Source organism: Anser brachyrhynchus (assembly GCF_964034855.1).
Source record: "Anser brachyrhynchus genome assembly, chromosome: 4".
Taxonomy (NCBI): Eukaryota; Metazoa; Chordata; class Aves; order Anseriformes; family Anatidae; genus Anser; species Anser brachyrhynchus.
The window spans coordinates 70,217,323-70,232,708 of record NC_137698.1 but is presented as its reverse complement, the minus strand read 5'-3'; the positions used below and the strand labels follow the sequence as shown (position 1 = coordinate 70,232,708).

At 51.7% G+C, this 15,386-nt stretch overlaps 1 protein-coding gene across 3 annotated transcripts in view; it reads right to left on the bottom strand.

Moving 5' to 3' along the window:
* Positions 1–8,701, bottom strand: part of MXD4 (MAX dimerization protein 4) — a 40,459-nt gene extending 31,758 nt beyond the window's left edge. The window contains exons 1-2 of one of the 3 annotated variants that reach the window (XM_080590274.1): positions 8,523–8,701; positions 8,075–8,174 (exon numbers count right to left, since the gene is read on the bottom strand). In XM_080590274.1, the coding sequence (XP_080446400.1) occupies positions 8,075–8,174; positions 8,523–8,586 (164 nt within the window). In that variant the 5' untranslated portion in view covers positions 8,587–8,701. The remainder of the gene's footprint in view (positions 1–8,074; positions 8,175–8,522) is intronic. The other 2 variants (XM_080590275.1, XM_080590276.1) reach the window with 2 other exon arrangements.
* Positions 8,702–15,386: the final 6,685 nt, after the last annotated feature.

Here is a 15,386-nt window from a genome sequence, read left to right as displayed (position 1 = left end):
AGAGGAATCCTCTGAATTCTTCCGAGCCTACAAACAGAAGAAAAATCACAGTCCCTGAACTGACCACATCAGTACACAATTCTCCTCCAGGCTACTAGGATTCAAGATTTGTTCTTCCTCCCAACTGATGCCCCTGGTTCTTTTGCCATTCGAAGGCAGCCCTTACTTCTTGGAGGACTTTTGATTCCCCCAATCGATTCAGCTGGAAATAACAATTTCATTTATTTACACAGCGCGGACTGAAAACACTCCCAAAAATCAAGTCATTGTCACCACTTCAAAACCAGCAACTCCCCAGCCCGTTACTTCTGTCCAGCTAACTCCGCTTCCAGTACATAAGGATCAAAAGACACATCAGGGCAGCAGCAACCACGGCAAGGCAGCTCTCCTACGTCCTGCCACAACCCTGTGCCTGCCCTGGGCATTATGTGCTGCCCGAGGTGGCTGTGCCGAGGCCCGGGGTGCAGGCACTGGGTCCGTTCTCACCCGCAGGGCGAGCGGGGACACCTCGGGGTGTGAGATCCCCCCCCCGTGGAAACGCACGAGCTGCTCAGCCGCAGGATGCTCTGCCTCCCCCTGCACGCACGCGGGTGCCGCAGCAAACCTCGATGCACTACGAACGAGAGGAACAAGGAAAGGAGAGCTCACGCAAAGGAGCAACTATTGACCAAACCCACCGGCGATTCAGTGCACGCCGGCACAACGCCTCATCTCACCGTGCATTAAGCGGACGGCCCCTCTGCAGGTGAAACAGAACTCAAACACGCCCAAGGTTCAGCACTGATGCTAATCTGCTGTTGCTGGAAAGCATCCCGGCATTGTTGCTAAGACATCAACTAGGTCAACCATTACCTGGTATCGTTTTCTGGGTAGCCTAGGAATTATTTTTTTAACCTGCTGCATCAGGTGAGCCACAGCCAGGTAATACATCTGTTCCTCCAACGCCAGGCAAGCGGTCCTGAGCAACGCAGCCAGACCGAAAGCAGTTTAAAGATGCTCTGTGCTACGTCGACAGGTGAGGGTGAACTGAGTTTACTGCAGCTTACTGTCTTTGCCATACGACCACATAAGGGGGTGCTGTTTTTATTTTCCACTCCTCCATCCACCGAAATAGATCAAACTTCTGCTCCACAACAAGTAAACACCGCTACGCCAAACCAGCAAAAACAACAAACACAGAAAACACAGGATCAGTCTGGAACCGCTGTCCCCAAACACAATGTCACACAGATGATGTTCACAGGGGACTCCGAGAGAGAGATAAAACATAGGTAGGCCTAAAATGATCTTCACGGAGGGACCTCCCTCACTTTTTGAGGATTATACACGAGCTCGCCGTAGCCAAGCCTGATCCCCCTGGTTCACACCTGACTTTGGTGACACCAGCAGGAGAAGCACGGACCAAAACTGAAGCCAGATGCATCCCGGCCAGCTGTGGGGCCACAGCTGCACTCCCTCCTTGTGCCAGGCACAAACGAGGGGCTACGAAGCGGTGTGCAAGCGCAGGCACCAGCTGCACGCTGCATGTAGCACCGGGAGGCTGAGCACCAGCTGATTAACACGCCGGCTGATTAACACACCGCCTGATTAACGTGCCGGCTCTTGGGCCCAGCCCAGGAACCAAAACCGAGCGCGCTGACATTTACCTGACAGCTGCTCCAGCTACAGAGCAGGCTAAATGCCCTACAACCTGACAGGTCGGCTCTGACAATCCATTAGAAAGCACAACAGCGTGTTTGGTTGCTTTGGGAGGGGGCCTGGGGAAGAGATGAACATCTAAATACTATTTACTTTCTCCTTCTTCTGCATATCACAAGAATATCCATCTCCTTTTAGTGCTATCTGAAGTGAGGGAAAAGAAAGTGAGAACTGGTCTGCACACGCTACCTCAATTTCAAAGTGGAGCCTTATTATTTCAGCAATAGGGAGTGGGCCAAGACTAAGGCGACATATAAATAGACATCCACATAGAAGAAACAGGTCTGTGACTGCAGTTTTCGGAGGAATGGTCTGCGGAACTCTTCAGAAGTGGCTGCAAGAGCAGGAAGACTTTTGGTGTTCAGGTTAAGTCCTTTACATTGGGTTCTCCACGCAAGATCCTGGGGAGCTGGGGTAGCACCGGTACATGAGAGGTGTCAGTGAAAGGGTTCAGCTAAAAAAGGGAACAAAATTTAAAAAAAAATCATCAACAAAAAGGATTCAGCAAGAAATCAGGAGTGCCGCTGCTCTGCAGCGCGCTGCTGACTTGCAGCGATGGCACTGCTGACCCGAGGCACCCCAGCACCCGTTCGAGCAGTTAACCACCTACGAAGCAGCAGTTGTGTTCTCTTGGCGAATGAACTGTCAAACGAAGGCTTGGAAGAAGGCGGGGGGAAACTAAGTGAATTCCTGTTTTGCTTTTGCAAGATGCCGCAACGTTTCCAGGAGCACTTCCCCAGCCTGGGATCAGAGCCCCGTTCCCCTCTGCAGCCTTCCTCCCAAACCTGCGCCTGGAAGGAGCTCAGCCCTTTGCGCAGGTGCCATCACAAGGATGAGACGAACACAGAGAAGAGCCCTCCAAAAGCCAAGCGACCTCCTACCGCTGAGCTGCTGAGAGACCCCGCTCCTCCTCAGAGAAACCCAGGCCGGCTCCAGCCAGGGAGCCAGCTCCAGGCTGCGGGTCACCGACACGCTCCCAACTCCCAACACCTTCTGCAGCACGACGGTGAGCAGAGCCGGCTAGACATCGGCGTGCTGAAAACACAGGCGAACATCCTGCACGCACCAGGGCTTTCAGGTAGAGGCAGGGCTGGGCAGGCGCTGCACAGGCCACGTGCAGAGGGCAACACAAAGTCACGCAACCCGGCAGCGTCGGAGGACACAACCCCACCTCAGGTCGCGCAGCGCTCGCAGGGCTGCCAGAGCAACGGGCGGTGTAAGAACTGAACGGCCTGCATTTCACACCTTGTCCAGGCCAAGGGAGCGAGGACAGAGCAAGAAGTCGTACGGCATGCTGCACGTTAAGCTTCTGTATCCAATTCCAACTCCTGATGTGCTGCGGTGTGAGCGCACAGCTCGTAAACCTCACCTTCTTGCCGCTGCCCTGGATGTCACCTCCACGTGGCTTTTCCCTGTAAGGATCCTGACCCACTTCCAGGGAATTCCTTGTCCTCACCCATCATCTGCCACAGGACACACACGGAAATACCAGGCCCTGCAGCACGTGGGGCCAGGAGGAGCGTAAGACCAAAGCGCGGGCACGCAGGCGTCCCGCCTCTGCGAGCTGCTCCCGGGGTGTTTTTCCACTTGGTTTCATCTGGGCACACCACTCACAGCCTGCCGGTACGGAATGAATCCGCCAGAAATGGCTTCTGCATTCTCCTCATAGCACACGCGGCACGCTCCCTCGTGCACAGCTCTGGCTCCTGATGCAAGCTGGCGCTGCCACATGCTCGCAGCAGCGAGCTCGGAGGCACTTCCCAAACATCGACAATTTTTCTCCCCCTCCTCGATTACTTGAAGGCTGCAACTCCTCGGCGTTCCAGGCTCCTCGGTGGTGACAGAGCAGTTGGTGAGATTTAGCGTATCAGGACTAAAATGCATCGTTTTAAAAAAAACAAACACGGTGCTATCGATTGCTGCCCCTCTGCTGAGGGTTTGAGGGAAGCAGACCCAGGGGGATCCATCCAATTCAGAAAGCCAGGCAAAAAAAAGCAGAGGAGTCATCTCCACAGCCTGCTTCACAGTGTTTTAGTCTGACCCTTCCATAAAATAATAATAAAAAAAAGATAATGAAAAGAAAAATCAGGCTCTGGTCCCTCAGCTGCTTGCCGTGGGCACGGAACAACATCTGCACGGAGCAAGGGGCTTGCTCTGCGGGGCACGGGCTGCCTCTCGCCGCGAGCCAACACTAACAGAGGAATTCGGACACGAAGCTCTGTTTTCATTTGAAACACCAAACGCAGCTTTCATCCTTTTCTGCCCATAACCCTTCACCAGAGCACGGCACCGAGTACGAGTCTATTTACGTAACACTCCAACAAAAACACCGATTTTGATAGATACAGGAGATATATTTATAAACGGGCGCTTATTTTGCTTTCGTTCCCCCCCACCTTCCCTAAAGCAGCTCCTAAATTAACACGCCAAGCGCCGCACCGCTGACGTCCAATTCCTTTCTCTGCAAGTCAATTTATCCGTGACCTCAGTAGACTGGCATCTAACGCCACGATTTCAGTTTTCGTTTTACCTTATTTCTGACCCTTTCACGGCAGGGACGTTTGGGGGCTGACACCGCTCCTCCTCGCACCCACGCGCAGCCCAGGCCAGCGGGGCTCGGTGGTGTAAACCTTCCTGGCCCGGGGCTGCGAAGGGTACGAGCAGCAGGGCATCAAGCCCTCTGGATCCTCTCTGTGTGCTCTGGCACTGCCACGAAGGGCGCTGCCCACGGGGCGAGCATTTCAAATCCTCTCTTCTTCCCCCTATTTCTTGTTTTCTGTGAGCACCGAAACATTTGGGCTTGAGGATGTCACTACAGACGGGGAGCACGGAAGCCCGGCTACCTGCAGGCTGAGGCGGTTTCCTACCCAAGTGCCCTGCCTCGCTGGCACACGTCACCGAATTTCGGATCTGTGTCACGCTCCTCCTCGGCACGCCGCACGCGTTACCTGCCCGCGGCACTGCACCAAACGGCAACCGGCTGAAGGCTTGCTGTTACCACTTCCAAGGCACAACCCCCCCTAAATCCAGCTGTTTGTTTTACGCCTTTTCTTTGTATCCAGCCAGACGTTAACAAGAATTATTAGACTGCATTGCACTGCTTTAGGAACTCCAGCTACTGCTCCGCGAAGAGGAGACATTTATTATCCTGCGGTCAAGTACATGATAAGTATTTGTGTAACAAGATGTGACCTCGGTTTACCTCTCCTCCCCCCAAAAGTCAATTACAGGCTTCTGCTTTTCTCAAATCTCCTGTTCTCCTTGCAAAACAAGCAGGCGGTTTCATTTGCCAGAGGATTTTGGTCAAAACTATTGGAGGAGAACAAGTCTGAATCTCAGCAGAGGACACTGCAAAACGACAAACTGGAGAGAGAAAACAAAGCAGTTTGGTTTGTGTGACATGGGGAAGGGCATGTTGTAGGAAAGCAGGTAAGAAGAAAACACAAAATCAAGTAATTTAATGTAGAAGTGAAAAAGATGGCTAAATATAATGTCTGATAGCCACGAACCACGCTGGGAACACTCTGCTTAGCGATAAACACTTCCAAATTTGATCCGAAGCTATCAGTGGGCAAAGCAAAGCTGTTAAATTCCTGCAGTGGACAGAAGGCTTATAGATTTTGGTTGATTAAACGCGGTTATGCTGCTATTTTTCCCCACCGTGACCCCAAACCTGCCAAATCTCCTCCTCATTCGACCACAATCGAGGAGCTGACCCCAATGCGATTGCCCTGCCCCAAGGGCTGCCCCCCTCCCTCCGACGCCTTTTCCCTCCTTCCCTTCTCCCATTTTGCAAGGATGAGGAGGAAGATGTTTTTCACGCTTTAACAGACACACACATACATGTGTTTAGCTCATGAGGCATGAAAAACATATCATTTAAATATATATCATATACATAGCCTGATCAGATGATGTAAACACGGGGAGCCGAGGATGCTGCAAGCAGCAGGATGTAAAAGCTGATGACGAAAACAACAACGAAACCCCTGCAGTTTTGAAATGCGCAGCTATCTGCTCCTTCCCTTCCCCTCCAACCTTAAGCACATACTTTTATGTAAGAAAAAAGAAGAATGCAGCAATTAGGCACGAGCTTCAGACGTGCAGGCAATCGTGCCTGCCTCCATCTGATGCTCCGAACCCAGCGCATCTGGAAAATGGTCGGAGTGGCACAGCATGGACAAACACTTTGCCTGGTGCTTCGCATCACCTACGGCCACTCCACGTCCTCTGAACTTTGGCCACTCGTCTGCCTCTGGTAATCTTTGAGTTGCTGAGGAAGACGTAGCTGTATTACCAAAAATTCAGGCTCTAGTCCATGGCTCAGACCCTACAGCTCTAAATAACAACAACAAACAGCGATGCTGGTGTACTTCACACATTTTAGACTGGGTGTTCACACGTAAGAATAATTTTTCCCCCCTCAAATTTAAGCTCACAGCCAAACCTGCGGTCGCTAGGAGCGGGTACAGCGCCGGTAAGTACAATGCAGAGGTGCCCACACAGCTCAGCCCCTGAAGGAGCAGGATGCTGCATTAAAGCGCTGCGGCTCCGCTCCACACGCTGCCAGGCGAGCCCAGCAGCCGAGCTGAACGAGACCGACCCCAGCCGCGGTGGTGGCAGCCTTTGGAGCCGCTTCTCGAGGAGCATCGGCTCGTCCCAAAGCACAAACAAGTCGCTGCTGATCGCTGCGGCCGGAAGAACTGAAAGTGCAAGTAAATGCGTGCGCTGCATGCCGCTGGATGGCATTTCTGAAGGTTACCGCTGCTACACGGCGAGAGACAGGGCAAAAGTCAGAGCAGGTAAATGCAAACCTCCAGTCAGAAAAAAAATGCAGGATGCTAACTGCAAGCAGGCATGCACGTCTCAGCTTCGACAACGCCAGCAAGTCCGCAAGCAGCAACCTTTTAATTCTGCTGTATTTGATAGATTACAAATCCTCTCCTAAAAACTCCTGAAAGCAGCTTACAGTTCAGACAAATAACTATTTTGCAGTGGGTGACAAGAGACCTAGGAAAGGAAATGATGGAATAATAGCTCTGTAAGTAACACAGATTTCCTGAATACCAGAGACAGAAGAAATCTGCAACTGTGAATTTCTTTTAAAGGCAGCAAGCATCCTTCATGACAAAATAATTAAAAACCTTCAGGAGCAGTGTCTCAGCAAAGTCCTGCTTTCTTTCTAAGAAGACTTTCTTTTCAAAATGAACTGATGACTTCTCTATAACCCAAGAGGGGACAAAGAATTCAACTAAAACCCCGAGCTGTCGGACTGCAGCAATGCAAACCCCAGAAGGGTTCGCCTGACTTGCAGCAGGGGAACAATTCGCTTCCCCCATGGCCACAGCAAGACACGGTGCTCAGCCACGGCAGGCAGAGCAGAAAGGCTCGTGAGCTTGTGGTTTTACCGAGGAGGGAGCCCCTCAGCTTGTGATTTCAGCTTGCATCTTCGGCACCCCACAACCCTTCGGGGCCCTGCGGGATCCCCAGTGGGGGAACGAGACCGGCGGCCAATTTGGAAAACAAGTCACGTGCGAGCCAAGTTCATGTTAGGCTATCCTAGAGGAACCAGCGTCCGCCGTGCCGCGGGGCCACGCAGGCCCAGCCGGGCACCGTCTTGAGACCGAAGCAGCCCTGGAAGAGCGAAGCAGAGCAGGCAGAGCACAGGGCTGGAGGAGTTCCCAGGCGGGGGCCGGCGCTGTCCCTGTAAGACAGCCTCCTGCACGTACACAGCCACTGCCGGAGCAGCAAACAAAGCTGCAGAGAGCCTGCGCACAGCAGCCCTCCCCTAATGCCATCGCAGCACAGGTAGTGGCTGCGGGGAGGAAAACAACGGGCAAAACAAAAAAATTAAATAAACCGTGCGGTAACCACGATAAACCACGGCCGGGTCGTGCGGTTCGACGGCGGGGCACGGGGCTGGCCGGCCGGCCGGCTGAGCTGCCCGGCAGCGCTGCAGGAGCCCTGGAGGGGTCAAGTTCACTCCGACACCTCCTGCTCTGGCACCTGGAGGAGAAGTCTGGAGGAGAAGCCGGAGCACGGCGTTGGGTTTTGGGCCCCGCCACCCCAACGGGGGCCGCATCTGGGGATGGGCAAGGCGGCCGGGCAGGGCTTTGGAAATAAACAGCGTGGGGAGGGGGGTGTTAGGGAAGAAAAAAAAGGGGGGCGTAAGGCAGGAGTGCCACGCAGGGAGAGGCCTGGGCGGCGGCGCTGAGGGCCGCAGGAGAAGCCGGCGGCAGCGGGAGCGCGGCGAGGAGCTGGTGTACGCGTGGCAGTGTTTATACGGCGGATCAAAACAGAGCCAAGCCCAGCCAAGGGAAAAACATGGCGACTGCCGGGACAGGGGGGGAGAGCCAGGCCAGGGGCTCGGCGTTACCTGCTGCTGGGGGCTCTCCTGGCCAGGGGGGCCGCCTTTGTTTTCTTGCGGGAGTAGTCACTGGCGAAGGGCAGCACGGAGGCATAGCCGTGTTCTGCTTCTGGGGACAAAGTCAGCGTTAGTGGCAGCGCACATAGATTATTTTTTTTTTTCTTCCTCCATGCATCTTTTTAATTCCCTTTGCCAGAACCTTAAAAGAACAGTTTTTTTTATTTTTTTGGATTTGTTTGGGTGTTATTCTGGCGCCTCGCGAAGAAGCGAGGCGAAAGATAAAGGCACCGAGGTGAAACAAACGAAACCCGAGCGCCCAAAGCAGGGGGATTACCCTAAGAAAAATAAAAAATGAAAATAAACCCCCAGGCGGAGCATGCATCCGAGGGGGGGGGGAAGGGGATGGGGGGGGGGGGGGGAAGCTGCGGTCCGATCGCTTCTCAACGCCCCCCAGTACCTCGGTCCCTCCGCTCCAAGTACTCGGCCGCCTCCAGGAGAATGAGCAGCGAGTTCAGCTCCATGGCTGGGTGCGCCGAGCCGAGCCCCTCACAGCCGCCGCCGAGCCCCCTCACGACCCCTCACAGCCGCCGCCCCCCCCCCCCGCCCGCTCCGCGCCGAGCCCCACACGCGGGGGACTCCCCGGTTATAAGGCACCCCGCGCAACCTACATTTGACACACCGCCGACGGGCAGCCCCCTCCGCCAATCCGCGCGCGCGCTGAGCACAAGGGGCGGGACCTGCCCCCTCCGCCGGGCCAATCGGAAGGCAGAGCTCTCCACTCCCCCCCACCCCCCTTTTTCCTCTGGCTGGGGCAGGGAATGTTGACAGATCGCCGCGCGCGCCGCGATTGGCTGGCCGCTATAGTAACAATTTAGAAGCCGAAGCTTAGCAACTGCACGTGGTGGCCCGGCCCCCGCGCTCGCTGAGTGGCTGGCTCCGTGCATGTTAAGCAGCCAGCGGGCGCCGATTGGTCCGCGGGGCGGCATGCAAATGAGGGAGGGTGAGGGGACCAATGGGGCGTGGCGTGCGGCGGGGGGGCGGGGAGGAAGGGCGTGGGCAGCCAATGGGCGGCGCGGGGGGAGGCGGGGCGTTGCTGTGAGGAAGAGGCAAGGCAGGGAGGGGGCGGAGCCGGCGGCCGCCCCTCACGCGGGGCGAGAGCGCCTGACGGGGGAAAACAAACCGGCGGGCAGAACGAGGAGAAATGGGAAATAAAGTGAAATAAAATGAAATGAAACGAAATAAAGTGAAATAAAATGACGTGAAATGAAGTAAAATGAAGTGAAATTAAATAAAATGACGTAAAATTAGGTGAAATTAAGCGGAAAAGCTGAGGCGGGGGAGCCCGGCTGCTGCTGACGGGAGCCGCCGCCGCCATCGCCCCGCCGGGCCCGGCCGCCCCCCGAGGTTCCACGGGCGCGAGACGATCGCTGCCCGCCGGGCGGAAGGGGCCGGGCCGCCGCCGCCGCTCCCCGCCCAGCCCCGCTGAGGAGCCGCCAGGCCCGCCCCGGGGCCGCGCTGCGCGTGCGCGGGGCCGTGTGGTGCTGGGGGTGTCGTGGAGGGGTGTCACAGAATCGGCAATTTTGGGAAAAACGCCGAGATCATGTGGTCCAACCATCCCTACCACCGCTGTCACCACTAAACCGTGTCCCTAAGCACCACGTTTCCTTGAACACCCCCAGGGACGGTGACTCCACCACCTCCCTGGGCAACCTGTCCCAATGCCCGGCCACTCTTTCTGAGGAGAAATTTCTCCTAATTTTCAACCTAATTCTGTCTGATGTTCCAGACAGATCGCAGTCCTGCTGCTCATTATGAGAGGGTATAATACCAAATAATGTCAGTGTATGAATAGAATTAAGGAAAAGCCTCAAGAGTGGTGAGTACAGAAATAACCGAATAGGAATGAAAAAGGTGGTACAAATTGGATGGCAGAGATCTGTGCAAAAAAAGAGCCCGGTGCGTATATCCATGACCCCTTACGGCATGCAGGCAAGAGGAAAACAGCGGCACTGCAAAAATACGCAGAGTTAAAAGAATTACTAAACCGTACACAATAGAAAACCTAACCTGCAGAAAAAAAAAAAAAAAACAGTGAAAAGCTCCCAGAAATGCAGTCAGAACTACTGCCAGCTTTCCAACCCCTGCCAGCACGTTCAGCTGCCTTTTGTCATCTGCGAACACAGAAGCCATCTACCAGAATAGTCTGGCTCCTAGCGTAGGCTACGCTGAACAGGAAGGAGCTCAGCACCTTTCCTGTCCACGCCAGCCTATTTGCGCTCTTAACTTCACATTCTTATCTCAGATAGCTGCTGCGCAGCTGTTGCCTGAAAATGTTGGTTTTAACATGAGCAAGAAGTTTTAAAATAGATAAATTTTAAGCTGTGCCGTTGAATGCGCATTGGTACGTCTTCGGGCCAAAAGCGCTGGAAGCCTGTAATGGGTCCTCCTGCCGAAGAGCACTTAGGCACACAAGTGGTCCCATGGATTTTAATTGAACTGTTTGAATGAGAGCTGTTCAGCATATAGCAGGGATGCAGAATATTTTCTTCTGTGTTTATTCCTTGGCAAAAGACATCAATTCCTACGTGTTCGGCTACAGTTTCCTTTTAAGAGGAGTCTAGTGATTCAGATTTAAAATAAGGGTTATGCTTTACCTTTATTTTTTTTTCTTTACTAGTCTGTATCTTGTTGCCTCAGATATGCAAATGTAAGTAGCTGGTAAATGTTGCTGATCACATTTTACTGCCATTTGGTCCAGGCCTCCGGGATGAGACAAAATACAAGGCTGTAAGGAAAGCATTGTGGTGTAGTTTCAAAGAATTTTACACCTGCTTGGAAAAAGCGAGACTCCATGACAAAAGGGAATTTGGTGTATAGATTGCAGCAGTAAAAAAAAAAATTGCTCCAAGATTTTCTACTTGCTGCCTGAACTGTTGAAATTGTGCTGCATGTCGATGAGACAGAAAGGTCTTCACTGCACCCATCAAAATTCATGGTAGTTTTGCTGTTGATTCATCTGGAAGTAGATTTAGAAACTATTTCACGTTGCTTTCTGCTGTGAAATAACATGAAACCGTATGTGTACAGGTCTGTGTCGTCCACGCAAGAAAGAAAGTTCCCTTTGCCTGACCACATGCATAGGGCATGTAGTAAAGAAAATGCAAAGATACACAGATATCCTCTCTCTCTGCTCGCTGCAGCTGCTGGGACACACTCCCCTGCCTCCCTAAGGGTCAGAAACCCAGCACATCCAACCTCTCCTGGGTTGAAAACCATCAGACTCAACAGAATTGCACTTTCTGCTTTTAAATGTGAAGTATTTGGTTTTGAAAAACAGTTGTTTTAAGGTGATCCAGCACAATTTGACATAGATATGTCCATTTCCCAGGTCCCTTCCCTGCACAGCCTGAGCGCTTCGGGAAGAGAGAGGCCACTGAAGCCAGCTGGACTATGTGCACGAGCAAGTGTCACGCAACGTTAAGGGCTACAAAATAACCTCCAGCCAGTCACGAAAATAGCAGATTTCTGTTGGTGGTGTCTCTCAGTCTGAGTTATAAACTACTTGAACAGTGAGGGTGTGTGTAACCACACACAGACATACACAGACACACACACAGCCCCTGCAGATGGAACCCGGAGTAAATCCACGTGCACTTAGGTAAGGCAGCGTATGGATTGGCTCATAGCAAACAAATGCTGTACGCTGCGTGCAGACTGTACAAATGCACACTTCTGCCTGTAGTTGCGTCAAAGGAGCTTTCAGTACAGCGTGCAACAATGTGTTAGAGAACATAAAGCAAGTGTCCCCAGATTATTTCCTAGAGTGAGTTCAACTGAGCTCTGCTCAGGAGCCACCATTCAAACTTCCAAAACAGCTAGAGTGAATCTGTCTGGGTCTGGTTTTATTTGTGCCCATGAACCAGGACTACAGGACTGGCTTCAGTGAGGTCAGCATGGAGGCACAAGTGTAAGGTGGATATGAAAGATCAACTGAATTCCTTTAAGAACCAAAGTACAAGCTCTAAAATATACATAAGGTTTTGCAGATTTGCATCTCTAAATAGCTTTTTTTTTTTTTCCATTTCTACAAGAAAGCAGCAGGAACAGCTGAGTGCTAAAGTAACAGCTGGACTGCAGTGATAAAGGGTAGCTGTCGCTTCATGGTGAAGTTTTAAAAACTTCGTATTTAGAAACAGAAGGGAGAGCCATCAGTAGCCACACCCCACAACCTGCACTGTTTGTGGTTTGTGCACAGCCTGCACTTCGTGATTGGAGTGAGAGTATTTACATTTCTAGATGATACAAGGCCTTTCTTTTCCAAAATCTGTCGGTTGCCCTGTGGTGTGACACGACACGTGAGCAGAGCTCTGGAGCTGAGAATCCATACTTTGAGAAAATTCCTTCGATCACCATTCACTGTGTACTCCCATGAAGAAATAATTTGTCCTTGCACGCTTTTCAGATTTGGCTCATTGCAGCTACTGCATATTTCTTTCTTTCATCTTGTTCAGTACCCTACTGTACCTTATCCCTACGTCCAAAACCCTGGCCTCCTTGGCCGTGCCTTGCAGTCCATCCCCCTGCTTCCTTGGGTGTTGCAGGGCTCAGTTAAGTAGCAAAGAACTCCAGTTGTCTTCCCACACAGGAGGGGACCTGCACTCGGAGCTGGCACTGACAAGTCTCACCTTCCTGTCTCAGCATCTCGCGTCCCATTTAATTTCTCTCCCACCTGCGATTCAGATCATGAACTCTGTTTTCTAGATGCAGAAACCAAAGCACCTGTAAGGTGAATAGCAACAAGTTCCAGAAGTGGTACTTTTGGCAGTGCCTGAGCCCAGTTTGAGATGCTTTGTCTAAAGCAGGGCCGAAGGTCACTCTCCAGCCCTGATCCCAAACAGCAGGTAGTCATTGCGGCCTCTTGGCCCTGCCTGTCCTCTGGGCTGCTGCTGGTGCATGTGCGGCTTTTAGTCACAGGCTTTATTTATGTGTGGTTTGCTTTCAGTTCAGGGGGTTGGTGTTTTTGTTTTTGTTTTAAAGTTCAAAATGCTTGAAGATGTAGTGCAGCGAATCGGAGAGAGCCTAAAACTTTTCAGAGCCTAAAACCTTTCAGAGCCTAAAACTGAGGTTATGTGACATGATGCTATGTGGGATGCTGAGGGTAATGAGCTTCTGCTACAGATTTGAAGGGCTGTAGTGTGGAGGGACTCAAGTCTGTGCAGTCTCATCTGTTGTGCCTGCCCAGATTGGTGCCTGGCCTGCGATACCCCTCGAGCTGCACCCAGGCACGGGCTTGGAGAGAACCTGGTCTGAGGACCGTGACGAGAAGCGGGCAGTATGGATAACGTGGGGCCCTACGGACCTGGGTCGCCCCCAGGTATTCAGGCAGGTGGGCTCTGTACGTGATGCCCACCAGCCCAGCCTCCTGCCTGCTATTGTTCAGTTGCTTCCTGCACTGTTCGAGGCACCGGCTTTTCAGAAATTGTTAGATTTGTCACCTTTCTGTTTGGGATTTAGCTAGGGTTGATGGAATGCTATGGAACAGACATGCCTGAAAGTCCAATCTGAAAAAAGTAGTACTTCAAACTGAATACCGGTCCCGTTTAACATTCATTCCTTGTCAATTGCAGCATTATGAAAGACAACATTTGTGTCTCGGCGTCCTTGAGAGTTTGGCTGAAGGGACCTTGAATGCTCCCTCCGCCAGCACTCCTCGAGCAGCGAGCTGCTTGGAGCGGCGAGACGCGCGGTACCCTGCCACCAGCCCCCAGGGCCACTTCTGTGATGAGGCACGAAATTATTCCTAACTGATTGAAGCGAGGCATAGATTGAAAAGCTTGAGAGGCACTGATTTACGCCATCATCCGGCTCCACATCAACTCTATTTTACCTGAGCCGTGCCTGATAATTTGGGATAGCATCTTCCTAAAAAAATCTTCCCTGATGCTGCCGCTCTCAAAGCGCTTTACGGAAGGCAGCGGTATCGCTGCTTTCATTTTAAAAGACAAAAAAGAAACGGAGACATAGGCAAACCAACTCTGTGCCCCTGAGCCAGGGGAGGAGCTGGGGGTAGGACCGGGTATCCCAGTTCCCAGTGCAGCGTGTTGGGCTTTATGTTACACTTGGAGGGAAGGATTTATTATATGATTTTGGTTCTGAATCCCAGACATGTCCTGGTTTTATTACATTCCCTGGTGTAGGAAGGGGACCTTGAGCACATTTGTATCACATTAAGCTTCCACAAAATATATAGCCTAATGCAGTGCAAAGAGGCTTTGAAGAAACCGTGACTCAGACCCACTTTGCATTAGAGTGTTTGGGGGGGAGGTGGGCATGGGCAGCTGCCTAAAGTCACTGCTGGAAGGAGCTGATGGATTAAACATTTCTTCTTTAACAGAAAATTTGCAGTCGGGCCTTCCCGTTAGGTTACTTTGGTACAAGCACCTCGTATAGCAGTAAAAGCATATTCTAGCTCAGTGCCATGGTCTTCTAAGCTGTCTCGGTGCCTACTACCACTGTTGCAGTCCAGGACAGAGAAACAGAGCAGGGTCATGTACACACTAGCAAATGGAGATAAAACCAGTCTGGCTTTGGCAAATGGTCCATTTTACGAGGAGAGGGAGGCAACTGCGGGCTTTATAAATAAAATCAGTTACTGGTAGCGCAGCCTCAATGGCATCTGTCCTGTGAACATAAAAAAAAAAACATTTTCTTACCTAAGGTACATGCTTCCTGGGATCTGTGAAGTGAATCATGTCTACTGAATTTCCAGGAAGAATCTCTAACAAATTTGTATCACTGTTCAGTCTGGAAGTACGGAAGAATGAGCTCATTTGTCCTGTGGAGACCGACAGAGCTGTTAGCTATCATTATTTTCTAAGATATCTATTACAAATGAGGAACCAAGAGAGGGAAAAGACGGAAAGCTAGATTTACAGATTTGAGCATGGAAATCTCTTACCTGGATGCCTGGGCATCCAAGATCAACCACATCATAAGCTGGGGAAATCAGATTTTTAAATGAAAAGGAAATTAGAGGCGGACTCCTAATGTCTTTTCATACAGCCATTCTTCAGGAGCCAAGCTGTGTGCATACATATATGGGAGAACAGCCTTTTGCTCATCGAAGGACAGATATCTATAACATATTTAAAGGCCTACAGCAAGTATTTAAGGAAATGTATAAGTTTTATTCCCAGCAGGGAAAAACCAACACCTAACACAGCTGAAGGAAATCTAGAATCGACTTACTGGTATTACCCACGAGAGGATCCAGGTGAGTCTGGAAGAGTGTGGGTATATCACCTACTGTGCCACAGTGACA